Raw genomic sequence first — 16,257 nt, 5'->3', positions numbered from 1 at the left:
GATGCACAGCTTCAAAGAAACTAAAAAAAAAATCGTATTATTTACTTTTAAAATGCCATTTTCGGTTTTGGTTGTCGGAAAAGGTCATGGAATGAGTAATCCACTACTTTGTACAGGGGGGTCAAAATTTGTTAAATTACAAGGAGGTAAAATGACTTTTAAAAGATGGCAGCATCTTTATTTTATTTGTACACTGAGATTGGAAGGTCTATTAGTTAAATCTGTTTACAATTAATGTTGCAATTAATGTTGTATTAAATGTTTGTATTAGAAGTTTCCCTGGCTGTAACTCAAGAAATATTAAAGATATCTTAATATCCTTGGTCAAATGGGTCAAATTGAAAATGTATACATAGAGTCGCATTTGGATACCCATGTCTATGTGACTGAACCATATAGGACCCTAAAAGTATATTAAGAATAGGATCTAGGGCTGTCCTCAACTAAGGATTTAGACATTCGAATCAGAATTTTCGAATCTCTCTATGGTCGACCGATAGTCGAATCATCTATATGTGTGTGTGAATGGGTTGGGAGGGGCACGACACTTGTCAGCAGAAGGGTAAAACTATTTTTATTTTATTTTGCACACAGCAAAAACTTTTAATAAAGCGACAAAAACTACCAGCCAACTGACAGACGAACTGACAATGGCTTTCTTATTTAGATTTACATAGCCTAAAAGGTAATGTGGTGGATAAACATTCATAAACCGTTTTCTCATAACATGTTTGTGGCAAGGGGGGCGTGGTTCAGCGAGGTCTGCAGCGGGAGAGAGGGCCGCGGGACGAGCGGTAAGTGAGTGGGTTGGACGCAGATCAATAACACCTGTCTCTTGTTCCAGTAATGAGCGCGGAGACGGGATAAAACACCAGCGGAACCGGAGACCAGGAAGAGAGAGTCGGACTGTTGGTGCGAGAACACAGAGACTGAGTTTACCCGGAAGCCGGAAGTGCCGCGAACCGGAAGTTATTGTTGCTTAGGAGTTTGACTGAGAACACACGAAGAAGTGTGTTATTGACATTGAGAAAGAGAAAATAAAGATACGCATCAACAGTCCAGCCGACCCCTGTGTCCTCTTCCTTCCTTACTATATCGAACTTGCTACACTGGTGCCGAAACCCGGGAAGGAAGCAGGACAGAGCCGCCGCCATGACAACGCCCTCCGCCTCGCCATTTGCGGAGATCATCAACTCCCTCGCGGTCCTCCACCAGGAACACCATAAGGCATTGCTGGACCTTCGGACCGAACAGGAGCGCCGCTTCGAGGCCATCGTCCAAGGCCAGCAAGAGGACCGCGAGCGGTTCCGGAGCTGGATGGACTGGGAGGTTCGCGCCGAGGCCGCTGGGCGGGCCAGCGCACCGGTGCACGTGCCCCTCCAGAAGATGGGGCCGGAAGACGACCCCGAGGCCTTCGTGGATCTGTTCCAAAAAGCCGCGGAGGCCTGCGGGTGGCCCCGGGCACAGTGGCCGGTGCGCCTCATCCCCCTTCTATCCGGCGAAGCCCAGGCGGCCGCGCAACATCTACCGGTCGCGAACCTCCTGGACTACGACGACCTGAAGCGGGCCATACTTCAGCGGGTCGGCCGGACCCCAGAACAACACCGCCAGCGTTTCCGCTCCCTGGAGTGGGGTGAGTCCGGTCGACCCTTCGCATTGGCCCAACAGCTCCGGGACGAGTGCCGCAGATGGCTGCTGGCCGGCGGCAGCGACGTGGACCATGTTGTCGATCTGGTGGTGCTGGAGCAGTTCATCACTCGGCTTCCCCGGAAGACCGCCGAGTGGGTCCAGTGCCACCGGCCCACGTCGCTGGAGACGGCCATCCACCTGGCGGAGGACCACCTGGTGGCGTGCCCGGGGGTCGGCGAACCCCCACTAACTTCTCCCTCTCTCTCTCCCCCCTCTCTCTTTCTCTCTCGACCTGTCCCTCTCCCCAGGTCCCGCCCTCCAGGCCCTCCTCGCGTCCCCCCCAGAGGCCGGGGTGGGATGGGCCTTGGACCGTCTGGGAGTTCACGGGTCCCGCCCAGGGGGGCGGGGCCACTGGGGGCTGGTGGTGACAATGGCTCTGGTTCCGCCCCCTTTCCGCGCTCATCCTCCAACCCACTCCCCGCCGCAGGGGTGGCGGGTAAGCCTGGGCTGGCCTGCTGGCAGTGCGGTGATCCGGATCATTTTGTGGACCGATGTCCGAGGATGGACATCGGGACAATGATCCGGATCCCGGACGTCCAGCGGACCACCCCCGATCAAGCAGGAGAGTACCAAATTCCTGTAAGTATCAAGGGGGGTACATATCAGGCCTTGGTGGATTCAGGATGTAACCAAACCTCGATCCATCAAAGCCTGATGCAGCCTGGGGCATTGGATACAAGCCGCATGGTTAAGGTGCGGTGTGTGCACGGGGATGTGGTGGAATATCCGGTTGTCCCAGTCACGATACAGTTTAGGGGGAAAAAGCATAATGTTGAGGTGGCGGTTAGTCCCCACCTCCGGCATCCGCTAATTCTGGGGACGAATTGGCCCGCCTTTTCGGCGTTATTGGGGTCGTTATGCGCGGATGCCGCTTGGGGAAACAAGGCTAGGAACGGGGCGGTGCGAGTGCAGGTTGGCGAGACTGATACGGGACCCTTGGGAACAGCTTCAGGGGAACCGAGCGGGGTTGAGAGACTGATTCTCTCGGACCGCGATGACTTCCCTCTGGAGCAGTCCCAAGATGAGACTCTAAAACATGCTTTCCAACAGGTCCGCACTATCGACGGTCAGTCCCTCCAACCCGCATTGCCCGTCACGTATCCTTATTTTGCCATAATTAAGGATCGGTTGTATCGAGTGACCCAAGACACTCAGACAAAGCTAGATACAACCCAGTTGTTAGTACCAAAGAGCCGCCGGGAAATGCTTTTCCAGGCGGCTCACTCTAACCCGATGGCGGGCCACCTGGGACAGGCGGCCACGCTGAATCGTTTAATGACCCGATTTTTTTGGCCAGGCATTCATGACAATGTGCGCAGGTGGTGCGCGTCTTGTCCTGAATGTCAGTTGGTGAACCCACTGGCCGCCCCAAAAGCGCCATTGCGCCCCCTACCATTAATGCAGGTCCCCTTCGAGAGAATTGCGATGGACCTCATCGGGCCATTAGAGCGATCCGCACGCGGACATCGTTTTGCGCTAGTTATCGTGGACTACGCAACACGATATCCGGAAGCAGTGGCTCTCCGCAACATCTCGGCGAAGAGTGTTGCGGACGCACTGTTTCGTTTAATCTCCCGGGTGGGGATTCCGAAAGAAATCCTCACTGATCAAGGCACGGCGTTTATGTCACGCACGTTAAGCGAATTGTACGGATTATTGGGCATTAAATCCATTCGAACCAGCGTCTATCACCCACAAACAGACGGCTTGGTCGAACGGTTTAATCGCACTCTTAAATCCATGATCCGTAAATTCGTACAGGAAGACGCCAAAAATTGGGATCGGTGGTTAGAACCCCTCTTATTTGCTGTGCGCGAGGTCCCGCAAGCCTCCACGGGGTTTTCCCCCTTCGAGCTTCTCTACGGTCGACAGCCACGGGGGGTGCTGGACGTCCTACGAGAAACTTGGGAGGAGGGGCCTTCGTTGGCCAAAAACGAAATTCAGTACGTCATGGACTTGCGAACAAAACTCCACACATTGGGGCGGCTATCTAGGGAGAATTTGTTGCAAGCCCAGGACCGCCAGAGCCGGTCATATAACAGGGGTACTAAACTACGCAAATTCACACCGGGAGAGAAAGTGCTCGTTCTACTCCCAACGTCGAGCTCAAAATTAATGTCAAAGTGGCAGGGGCCGTTTGAGGTCGCACGGCAGATAGGAGAGCTCGATTATGAAGTGATACGATCCGATAGGAACGGGGCACGTCAAATATACCACCTCAATCTGCTAAAAAAATGGAATGAGGTGGAATCGGTGTTGTTGGCAACGGTGATCGGGGGAGAGGATGATCTCGGGCCAGAGGCGAGCATTAAAGCACAATCAGTCGCGTTGGCCCCTGGGGGAGATCACCTCTCACCGTTACAACTCGCTGACTTATCGAAATTACAGGCGGAATTCGCTGACGTGTTCTCGCCCCTACCGGGACGTACCGACTTGATTCAGCACCATATCGAGACCGAGCCGGGCGTGGTAGTTCGCAGCCGGCCGTATCGCTTGCCTGAGCACAAGAAAAAAGTAGTTCAGGACGAATTAGGCGCAATGCTCGACATGGGAGTAATCGAGGAGTCCAACAGTGACTGGGCGAGCCCGATAGTTTTGGTCCCCAAAACAGACGGCTCGGTCAGGTTCTGTGTGGACTACCGCAAGGTGAACGCTGTGTCGAAGTTCGACGCGTATCCAATGCCGCGGGTTGACGAGTTGCTTGATCGGTTAGGTACGGCTCGATTTTATTCGACACTGGACTTAACAAAGGGCTATTGGCAGATCCCCTTGTCTCCATTGTCCAAAGAAAAAACAGCTTTCACCACGCCGTTTGGATTACACCAATTTGTCACGCTTCCTTTCGGCTTGTTCGGGGCGCCCGCAACCTTCCAGCGACTCATGGATAGGATTTTGCGTCCCCATGCTGCATATGCTGCTGCGTACCTGGATGACATAGTGATTTATAGTCACGATTGGCAGCGGCATATGCAGCATGTGAGGGCGGTCCTGAGGTCGCTGAGGAGAGCGGGGCTCACGGCCAATCCGAAGAAGTGTGCGATTGGGCGGGTGGAAGTAAGGTATCTGGGCTTCCACTTGGGTCATGGGCAGGTGCGTCCCCAAATTGATAAGACTGCCGCAATTGCAACCTGTCCGAGGCCCAAGACCAAAAAGGAGGTAAGACAGTTCTTGGGGCTGGCGGGATATTATAGACGGTTTATACCAAATTATTCGGACCTCACCAGCCCTTTGACTGATCTTACTAGAAAGGGGCTACCAGATACGGTCCAGTGGACGGAGCCGTGTCAACAGGCTTTTACCCAAGTAAAGGCTGCTCTATGTGGCGGGCCGCTCTTACACTCCCCTGACTTTTCTCTCCCTTTCTTGTTGCAGACTGACGCGTCGGACAGGGGGCTGGGCGCAGTCCTGGCCCAGGAGGTGGAGGGGGGAGAGCGGCCGGTGCTGTACATTAGCCGTAAGCTCTCCAAGAGGGAAGCTAAGTACAGCACCATAGAAAAGGAGTGTTTGGCCATCAGATGGGCCGTTCTCACTCTCCGCTATTACCTCCTGGGGCGGGAGTTCACTCTCTGTTCGGACCACGCTCCTCTCCAATGGCTCCACCGCATGAAGGATACCAACGCGCGGATCACCCGTTGGTATCTGGCTCTTCAGCCGTTTAAGTTCAAGGTGGTCCACAGGCCGGGTGCTCAGATGGCTGTGGCCGATTTCCTCTCCAGAAATGGGGGGGGGGGGGCTGCAGGCCGGACGGCTCCCCGGCCTGAGTCGGGCGGTGGGGGTATGTGGCAAGGGGGGCGTGGTTCAGCGAGGTCTGCAGCGGGAGAGAGGGCCGCGGGACGAGCGGTAAGTGAGTGGGTTGGACGCAGATCAATAACACCTGTCTCTTGTTCCAGTAATGAGCGCGGAGACGGGATAAAACACCAGCGGAACCGGAGACCAGGAAGAGAGAGTCGGACTGTTGGTGCGAGAACACAGAGACTGAGTTTACCCGGAAGCCGGAAGTGCCGCGAACCGGAAGTTATTGTTGCTTAGGAGTTTGACTGAGAACACACGAAGAAGTGTGTTATTGACATTGAGAAAGAGAAAATAAAGATACGCATCAACAGTCCAGCCGACCCCTGTGTCCTCTTCCTTCCTTACTATATCGAACTTGCTACAATGTTAAAGCCACGATCGAAATACAGAAAATCTAACAAATATATAAAAGAACATGTTGATCAATAAACCTAAAAAAAATTACCTGCCTAGAGAGGAAGGCTTTCTAGAACACTTTGAGTGCGTTTACATGCACGTTCTTAAGCCAATTGTGCCTAAAGGAGTGAAGGACGCGAAGCTCAGCCCCGCGCCTCAGGATCTCACACCGCCTCCTGACGCGCACATTATATACACGCGAGCTCCATTTTGAATTGACTGACAGAAGAGCTGCACGATGAGTGTATCTTGTAGCACAGGGTTAAATCAGTATGTATAGGCTACATTGACGATTTGAGGGAAATATAATATAAATTTAATATAAAACCTTGAAAAAGTGCTCTGTGGTGCGGCAGGATTTTCAACAACTTCGCCACGGACAGGCGCTGACTGCTGGCGCCGGTGTGTGTGTACACTCATTGAACGTGTTCGAATTTTAAAGATATTAAAATGGTATATTTTAAAATATTTTTAATATTTAAAAATATTGAGCACCCCCATATTGCCAAAATGGTATGATCCTCGTTTCATAACCCGAGATCGATGGTCGAATCAGGCTCCGCATATCGATGCATCGAATCTTCGACTATTCGGGGTCACCCCTAATAGGATCTAGAAGGAAATTAGGATATCTTTAATACTATTAAAGTTAAAGGCACGCAAACTTGGAAAAATAATATTTATAGCGCTTTGTGATAGTGTTGATTGTAGATTGTTTTTGTTTGTTTTTTACTAATAGAGCTGCATCACTGGCGTTTGTTGTACCATATAATGGCCTTTAAAATCAAGATACCAAAAGAAAAGTTTGATAAGAACCAGACTCTAAAACAATATTAAGATATACTTTTTTCCTATTTTTTAACTGTCACCTTTGGCATATAATACAACAGAGATTGATAAAGTAAACAGATTTAACTAAAAGACCTACCAATCTCTGTGTAAAATTAATAAAAAGTAATTTTGACCCCCCTCTACAAAACTCTTTAATTTTCCATCCATGACATTTAATAGTTTGGATTTCTTTTTCATTTATGTATTTCTTTCACCCCTAAAAAAAAATAATTATAATATTTTCTTTTAGCCAGGGACATTTGTTTGAGTTGACACCGCATGACCCAAATGATTTATTCAAATTTAAAAATCAAACAAAGCTAGATATATAAGAGCATTGTATAATGGTATTTAATAAATAAGGTTAATTATTAAAGGGGGGGTGAAATGCTGTTTCATGCATACTGATCTTTTTACACTGTTAAAGACTTGGAATCCCATACTAAACATAGACAAAGTTTCAAAAGTTAAGGTGGACGTTTGATGGGAGTATTTCTTTGTCAAAAAATACTACTTCCGGTTAGTCATAAGTTTCGGCAAGTTTTTTGAGATCATGCGTCCCCTTTGACGTTAATGGGGGCGGAATTTCCTTGTATGGGCCTTACGGACAATTCTACCGGAAGCGCGTGAGAGAGAGAGAGGGAGAGAGCGAAAGCAACAGGCTACGCCCATCAAAGCGCTGGCTTGTAGGATGCTAAACAGGTGATATAACCAGTAGCTACTGACTTACCCACTGATAGGCCGGCGGTCGATCTGTATTAGCACTTTCCTCACGCAACGGGCGAATCACTTTCCTCACAGAGCGACTCACTTTCCTCACGCGGCAGGCGAATCACTTTCCTCACTGAGCGAATCACTTTCCTCACAGAGCGAATCACTTTCCTCACAGAGCGACTCACTTTCCTCACGCGGCAGGCGAATCACTTTCCTCACTGAGCGAATCACTTTCCTCACAGAGCGACTCACTTTCCTCACGCGGCGGGCGAATCACTTTCCTCACTGAGCGAATCACTTTCCTCACAGAGCGAATCACTTTCCTCACAGAGCGACTCACTTTTCTCACGCGGCGGGCGAATCACTTTCCTCACTGAGCGAATCACTTTCCTCACAGAGCGAATCACTTTCCTCACAGAGCGACTCACTTTCCTCACTGCAGCGCGCTGCTGCACACGTCATTATTTAGCTCCGCTCACATGACACGCCCCCACCCGCTCGGCTTTTTTCGGAAAGACTCGGAACAGCGCATCTTTCTTATATAATTATAAAAAAAATAAAGACTTTTCGGAGATATGCAGGATGCAATGCTACTCTATAGGTACTCAAGATTGACATGACACTGACTGAGTGTTTCACCCCCCCTTTAAGTTAATAACTGAATAAATGGAATTTGTTACATTTAATAATTAAATTAATAAAAAAAGTATATCATTTATTTAGAAAAAAACATCAATAAGATTTATGTTTGCTTAAGTTACCTTGAAAGTAATTATAACCTCAATTGTTGAACAGAATTTAATTTTACTTGCAAGATATCTGTTTTTTTTTTTGTTTTTTTGTTTTTTTGTTTTTTCTGTATGAGAGAGTAATGAGTGTGATTGGACAATATGATATGGCAAAGTGTCCATTCACACTCCAATGATGAGGACATACCCCAGCGGAAAAGCACTGTAATTGGCTGCACACCAAGCTACTATATATGCATGGTGACATCTGGAAGCATGCGGGTCATTTCTATCATCTTATCGACTGCCCAGGAGAATATTCCAACCACAGGCAGAGTGTATCCATATTCCCTGCAGTCCTTTTGGAAGTAGGCAGTAGACAGGGAAGATTCAGAGCAAAGACAGGGTGAAATGTTGATCAGTAATGCCCATTCACGCTTATAAGATGGAGCGGAAGGGCTGTGAATGACAATACAGTGGGCATGTTGAGAGGTCCCTATGGTAGAAATAAGGAGAGAATGTTCTAGCCTGGTCTTACAGTCGTGTTTTCTTTCTGAGCTTCCTCCATTTCCTTCTCCACTGTAAATATTCTACCTCTCTATTCACTGGCCTATATTTTCTGTGGGTCTCAGTCACACCCTCATAGACCTTGTTGAGTCTGGTGAACTCATTCAAGCACCTACAAATGCGTGCGCGCACACACACGGTGCACAAGTAAAGTCTTAAGCACTCAGTAGAATGAAAAGAAAGGTGTTATGGGTGATTTATGCGTTTGATTTCTCCCACTATACCGGAGCACACATTTTTTCAGATGAGAGAATTAAATCCGCCAGGACAACCGGTAACAGTCGGCGAGGAGTGGACGTACAGTATATAATCTGAAAGTCAGGAAAGAACGCACAGGGAGCAATCCTATTTGACCATGACCAAACAGCAAATAATTTGTATTTACATTGCCAGATAAAAATGTCCTTTTCAAAACAGAACACGTTGCTCTGATAAACACTCAAATGTTTCGAGCATCGACTGACATAAATGGTCAAGACCGTTGCCTCCGATTATCAGATTTAGAGCAATATATGCTTTTCTGAAAATCATCTACATACATTTAAGGATTTTATTTCCACATAAATAACAGCTCTAAAAAAAAGGAAAACCAAAAACAAGCATAATTAGGTCCGGTGGCAAGCAAAGCTCCATGTAAACTGTCCCGATCCCCAGAAGACAAAAATCCCTGCACATATTCAGGTAATGAGAGCAATGGGAGGGAGGTATGTGTGTTTATGTAAAATTAGCCTAGTTATAATGATGCAGTAGTGAAGAGACCATCGTTAGAGAGGTCACTAAAGATACCAATAAGCAGAGAAGACATATAAACAAGCGGGTGAAAGGTGTATTTGTGTAGTTCTCTAATGGTGCTTCAGCAGCAGACATCTCAACAATCTGAACAAAGGTTACTCACTAGAGGAGTGCAGGGTGTCCAGTACTCTGGGTTCAGCTCGGCTCGGGAGCGAAGGTCCAGATAGTCGGGGTTCAGTTCGGTGCGGGCGCGGGTAAGCGTTCCCTTAAAAGCCAAGAAAAGGGGGGGGTTACAAGTCCACCCAGGGAAACAAGTAAATAACAGTCTTAAAGAGTGATGATATGGCTGGAGTGACACTTGAGTTGAGAGTAATGGGAACCAGAGAGAAGAGAGGAAGAGGACATGGACCTCTCACAGAAGAATGAATGGGAGAAATGCTGCATTCACGCCATGTTGTAATTATCGCCATTTCAAGATCAACACGTGACGTTCTTCATGGAGCTGTTCACGTCCTCAAACTCATAATTATGCATTTCAATGGTAACACTGTCAATGCTGTAATTTCGAGATGTCAACACGTGATGTTCTACTTGGCGCCGTTTATGTCCTCAAACTCCCAGTTATGCATTTCAGTGGTAACACTGTCGACGGCAGTACATTTTTTGTAATTGTGACATGTTGGCGTCAAAGCACCTAAACACAGACGGACACAGACATTTCGAAAGTTTCTGGAAATTTACAGGAAATGTTTTGCTTCTTTTCAAAACAGGTTGTCCGTAAAAATATTGTATATTTAATTTCTCCTATTTTGACACTTAAAGGTTTAGTTCACCCAAAAATGGTTTCACACCTGTAAGACCTCCGTTCATCTTCAGAACACAGTTTAAGATATTTTATATTTAGTCAGAGAGCGTATACAAGGTTATGCACACTATACTGTCCATGTCCAGAAAGGGAATAAAAACATCATCACAGTAGTCCATATGTGACATCAGTTAGTTCATTAGAATCTCTTGAGGCATCGAAAATACATTTTGATACAAAAATTACAAAAACTACGACTTTATTTCGCATTGTCTTCTCTTCCGCTTTGGTTTTTTAATTCCTCAAGCAAAGATTCAACGGTTATGAATCAGCGGATTGATTCATGATTCGGATCGCATGTCAAACTGCTGAAATCACGTGACATTGGCGATCTGAATCATGAATCAATCCACTGATTCATGACCGTTTGAATCTTTATTTGAGGTTTGAAAACAAACACAGAAGAGAAGACAATGCTGAATAAAGTCGTAGTTTTTGATATTTTTTGACCAAAATGTATTTTTGATGCTTCAAGAGATTCTAATTAACCAATTGATATCACATATGGACTACTTTGATGATGTTTTTATTCCCTTTCTGGACATTAACGTTATAGTGTGCATACACTTGCATACACAGTCGGATTAAATATAAAATATCTTAAACTGTGTCTGAAGATGAACTGAGGTCGTACGGGTGTGGAACCATTAATGACATCATTTTCATTTTTGGGTGAACTAACCCTTTAACACTCAATCTTAAAATTGAAAAAAATCAAAAAACACTTAAAATAATTTACATTATTAATCTATTAAAGTATAACATTATTAAACATTATCAATGTTAAATGTAATATTCAGCGAATATCAAAATTAGTATCCACTTTGCATACGTTTGAAAAAATGATTTATTGTGTATTTGTGACTAACATTTTAATGATCAGCTATTTATACACTGTAAAAAAATTATTTAGAAAAAAAGTTACCTGGTTGCCTTAAAATTTTGAGTTCATTGAAATTAAAATTTTGAGTTAATACAATGAAAAATTTTTGAGATTCGACAACCTTTATTAAAATATTATTAAAAGATTTTGTAAGCATATTGGGTAATTGTGTGTGTTTTATTTCTGATGATGCAGTGAAACATGCCAAATAGTGCTATTTTCATGATTTTTCAAATTTTGTATGTGGTTCAGATACAAAAATATTTTGAGTTTCTATTTATTAAACAAATTTCCTTCATTGTATCAACTCAAATTTTTAATTTCAATAAACTCAAAATTTTAAGGCAACCAGGTTACTTACTTTTTTAAGCTAAACCAACAAAAACCAACCAAATTGTTTTACAGTGTAGGGTATCAGCCAATAAATCAGATACATTAAAAATTATTATTGTCAAAATGTTAATACTGACACTCAATATCCAGCTTATGCTGGTAGCCATTTTTTGGAATATGGCACTATAACTGGTCTTGGACAAGGTATCATATTCAAAAAACACTACTAGCTTAAGCTTGACTTTCCTGGCTTGTCTTTCAGTTAAAGGAACCAGCTACATTTTTGAGACAGAACCTGCTTTTTCCTCTAAAAGGCACAACACTGGCTGTATCAAAAAAGCAGATGATCCCTGCAATTCTGTCAAAACCAATTTCCTGTTTCAACAGGTATTACAAAAGCTGTTCTGGCTTTAAAGGTCTTTAAAGAAACTCAACAAGACACTTCCATTAATGATCAAAACCAGGGGAATGAATGGGCATTCTGTCCCATTTCATAAACTCGACACAAAAACATAGTTTCTGAGAATTTTCTGACCTTCGGCAGCATCCTTAATATTTTACACACAAGCTTAAAATTAGGGGGCTCTCAATTTCCAAACACTCGGTCAACTCAAAAGGTGCCAAATTACACAGTGCTTTTAGGCTGAGGCGGAACTGAAGATGTTTTCTTCTTCGCGCTTTGTGTCCAAAATGATACAGACTGATTATATCTCCTTTGGAAATGAAATTGCCTTTATAAGCATACAGCATTTGTGTTTGACAAACCTCCGCCGTGAATCTCAGCGAAATATCCTGCTTTCAAATCAGTCTGCCCTTTGTTAGGTAATCTGCTTTGCTCTCGCGCGCCTTCTCTTCTATCCTGTGCTCTTTTACATGCAATAGACGGGAGGGACGCATATGAAACAAACACATATGAGTGGTGACATTTCAAATGATATTAGAGTGATACTCAAGCAGAGAAAGCAATCAAAAAGGCTTTTGGCGGAGTAAAGGCGGCATCATTGAAATTCACAGTCAAAGTGAGAGAAGCCAAAACATACTGCATATTGCAGAGTCATGAATTAAAACCTAAATGCTGACCAGAAAACAAACAAAATAAAGGCTTTTGTATATGCACTTGCATGATGAACAAGACAAGATGGAAATTTACAAAACGTATATTAAGTGTTACATGAGTTTCAAGGTCAAGCAAAAAGCCTGAAATCATTTTCAAATGCCCTCTGGAGAACCTATGAATACTAAGGAAATGGTTTATTTGCTTCGGAGAGAGTTTTTCATTTTTCATCTCACTCCATCTCTTAGCGTCAGACCTAACAAAATCCAGTAAATTGTGGCGCTGTGAACAGTGTATGATGTATACCGCAATTATTTGTTGATTTACAAAATGGCCGCCCAGTAATGAGGCAGGGCCGATGAAAGGCCTGGGCATACATCACTGTCTCTAACCCAGGAAGGCCTTAGAGAGCGCAACACCGCCCTCTTGCACGCGTTATTTATCTCTTCTCCATCTCGACACGCTTTGCATCATGAAATCGGAAGTTACATTTGCAGTGCCAAGGCGTCAAATAAGTGTTTTCTTAACCACTATGTGTATTTATTTATTTGTCTGGAACATGGTGCCACCCACACTCTGTTTTAATTAATGTCACGTTGACCTGGACGACATGCTTTGGCAGTTGGCGAATTTGCTTAAAGCCAGCCTGGTTCTCTACTCTAACCATTAGGGAGCATAGACGCAGAGCACTAGCTTATGGTTTGTACTCTTTAATTTATAGCTTTACAGTAATCTAACTTTGGCATTTGCGAAGTGTGTTTGGTGCGTGTAGTCTTGAGAACAAGCCTTGTGTGCAGTTGAGAGCTTTTCTCGCAGCAAGATGTGTGATCAAAGCCAGAAGGAAGCATGCTTCCGTTCTGTAAAAGTACAAGCTGTCTGTCATCTGTCCTTCATTCCCTCAAACAAAGCATGTTCTGCTGAACTGAACATATTTTGAGCCTTAAGAAAGTAGAAAAAAGAGCCTCTGTACTTCCTGTTTAGTGCAACAAATTTGCAACAAATCACAAAAAATATATACTCCGCAAGTGTACAAAGGTTTTCGCTCCAGGTTTCTGCTAGTCACAGTCTTGTTTTGGTTCTAATAGTCATCATGTGCCACAGAATTGGCTGATGTATTGTCTTGTTCAGTAGCACTGGCTCCCTTTCAACTCATAAGTGTGACTTTGAATTGAATGGGGGCTACCCCACAGAAAGCTGAACTGAAATTTGAATTGAAACAACAGAAAGAGGATTTGCAATTCTAGGAAATGTATTAAACTATACTTTTTACTAACTAACTAACTAATTAACTAACTAACTAACTAATTAACTAACTAACTAACTAACTAACTAACTAACTAACTAACTAACTAAATCAGGGGTGTAACATTTCTCTGTAAAAAAAAGTAAAATGTACCACTTTCCACCTATGGTTTGGTACGCACTTTGTCACTTCATCTCAAATATAGTATGGTTTATTTAAAATAATGTTTAAACATGTAAACACTTCATGGACCTGAAAGGACTGTGCATATGCAGAGACATAGAAATAGCGTAATGATGTATGATGCACGGAACAAGATGTTCTTCCTTTTGAATAAGGTGTCATATAAATAATAGTCGCGCCATTCTTAAATTCTCCTTTCGCTCAGTGTCTGTGAAGTGGTGCAGGACAACGTCCCATCAATCCTTGTTTCGTGTTCTCACCCACAGACTGGTTATGGGGGCGGAGGGGTGTTTCTTTATTGAGTGATGAATATAAGCAGAACAGCAAAACGGTTTATATGCTCATCGTCTCCAAATTATGACCAGAAATTGATTAATATAAAGTCTGCTGTTTAAGATGAATACAGAACCAATGGAGGAGAATAGTTATGAAAATCTATTTGTGCAGCGTCAAAAAATGAATTGCGATTTTAAGCTTGTGATATATAAACGAAAGCACATCAACCCGATCACTATGTTTAACGCTCTTATAAAAACACTACATTCAGTTTCTTCGATTAGAATGACTTCTACTAGAATGACAGCAGCCTAATATTCCTGCTGTCCTGCTTTTTTTAATGTTAATCAGACAATAAAAGACATGGAAGTCTCATTGCACTTTAAAGGGTTAGTTCACCCAAAAATGAAATTGATGTCTTTAATGACTCACCCTAATGTCGTTCCACGCCCGTAAGACCTTCGTCTCAAATTTCTCAAATAACGATTCAAACGGCCATGAATCAGTTAATCAAACAATGATTCAGATCGCCAATGTCACGTGATTTCAGCAGTTTGGATCACGTGTCAAACTGCCAAACTGCTGAAATCACGTGACATTGGCGATCCGAATCATTGATCACTTTTGGTTTGAATCTTTATTTGAGGTTTGAAAATAAACGCGGAAGAGAAGACTGATGCTGAAATAAATGGTAGTTTTTGATATTTTTGGGCCAAAATGTATTTTCAATGCTTCAAGAGATTCTAATCAACCAACTGATGTCACATATGGACTACTTTGATGATGTTTTTATTCCCTTTCTGGACATGGACAGTATAGTGTGCATAGACTACATATGCTCTAGGACTAAAATATAAAATAACTTAAACTGTGTTCTGAAGATGAACGGGTGTGGAACGACATTAGGGTGACATCAATTTCATTTTTTGGCAAACTAACCCTTTCATAAATAGCTTTAATAATGATTAATCTTTATTTCATTTATACAGTGAAGAGTATGCAGTGTTGTATTCCATTTGAGTACTTTATTCATTTTTGAAAGCTACTGTTAGATACCTGAAAAAACTGGAAAACACTGTATTTTATTTATATCTTTACTATATTGTATTTATTTGTGCTGTTGCTTAAAGTTTGATTATTTTAATAATTTATTTAATCATTACTTTAGTCCCTGAACATATCACATACTGATCCATACCGAAACCATGACCCTAAAACCGTTACAAAAATGAACCGCGAGTAATTTGAACCGTTACACTCCAAACATCCATCCATCCATCCATCTACAACACCGCAAAACATAAACCAAGCTCTTCCCTTCATCACACTTGAGAATCATGATGGCCCCAAAAGTCCTATTATGATTAACAGTGTGATGCATATGAGAGCTGAATGCTCTTTTTTACACGACTCTGTACTGTCATTCAACCTAATGACTGCCATATCCCACCCACTAAGATTTATTAAAGCAATAGAGCCCATATTCAAATGACGGCAGCACGGCTAAGACTCGCTGACATTATAATTTGCCATATATCACACAAGTGCATGAATATCATTACCAATTTATGAATGTGATTAAGGGGGGGATATTACTCTGGATTAAGTAGCCTGGCGCACTTGAGGGTAAATAAGTGTGTGTGTTTGATAGACAGGTGACGCTGACAACATTTTTCCATTTACTCCATATATCTAGATTATCTATCATCATTTATTTAGAGAGCTTTTACACAGAGGGCCATGTTTACAGGAAGGAGGTCAAACACTCATACATATGTACGCACAAACACTAAAATGCTTCATAAAGACACCACGGCCAGAGAGATGATATTTCATAAATCAAGAGCTTTTAAGAATATAATGTGCCTGAAGGGATGCTATGGGACTGTACGACAGCTCACTGTCAATCACATGAGCTTTGGTTCAAACAAGAACACCCACAGCATATCTACTGATCTCATGATGTGTCTC

General features: G+C 43.7%; 1 protein-coding gene across 1 annotated transcript in view; it reads right to left on the bottom strand.

Moving 5' to 3' along the window:
• The window catches only part of LOC137093763 (protocadherin-9), a 367,001-nt gene that overhangs the window by 279,537 nt on the left and 71,207 nt on the right, over positions 1-16,257 (bottom strand). Inside the window, exon 3 of the mRNA XM_067458609.1 lies at positions 9,613-9,714. Coding sequence (XP_067314710.1) covers positions 9,613-9,714 — 102 coding nt within the window. The remainder of the gene's footprint in view (positions 1-9,612; positions 9,715-16,257) is intronic.

This window comes from Pseudorasbora parva, chromosome 12 (genome assembly GCF_024679245.1).
Source record: "Pseudorasbora parva isolate DD20220531a chromosome 12, ASM2467924v1, whole genome shotgun sequence".
Lineage (NCBI taxonomy): Eukaryota > Metazoa > Chordata > Actinopteri > Cypriniformes > Gobionidae > Pseudorasbora > Pseudorasbora parva.
This window is presented reverse-complemented; position numbering and strand designations above follow the sequence as displayed.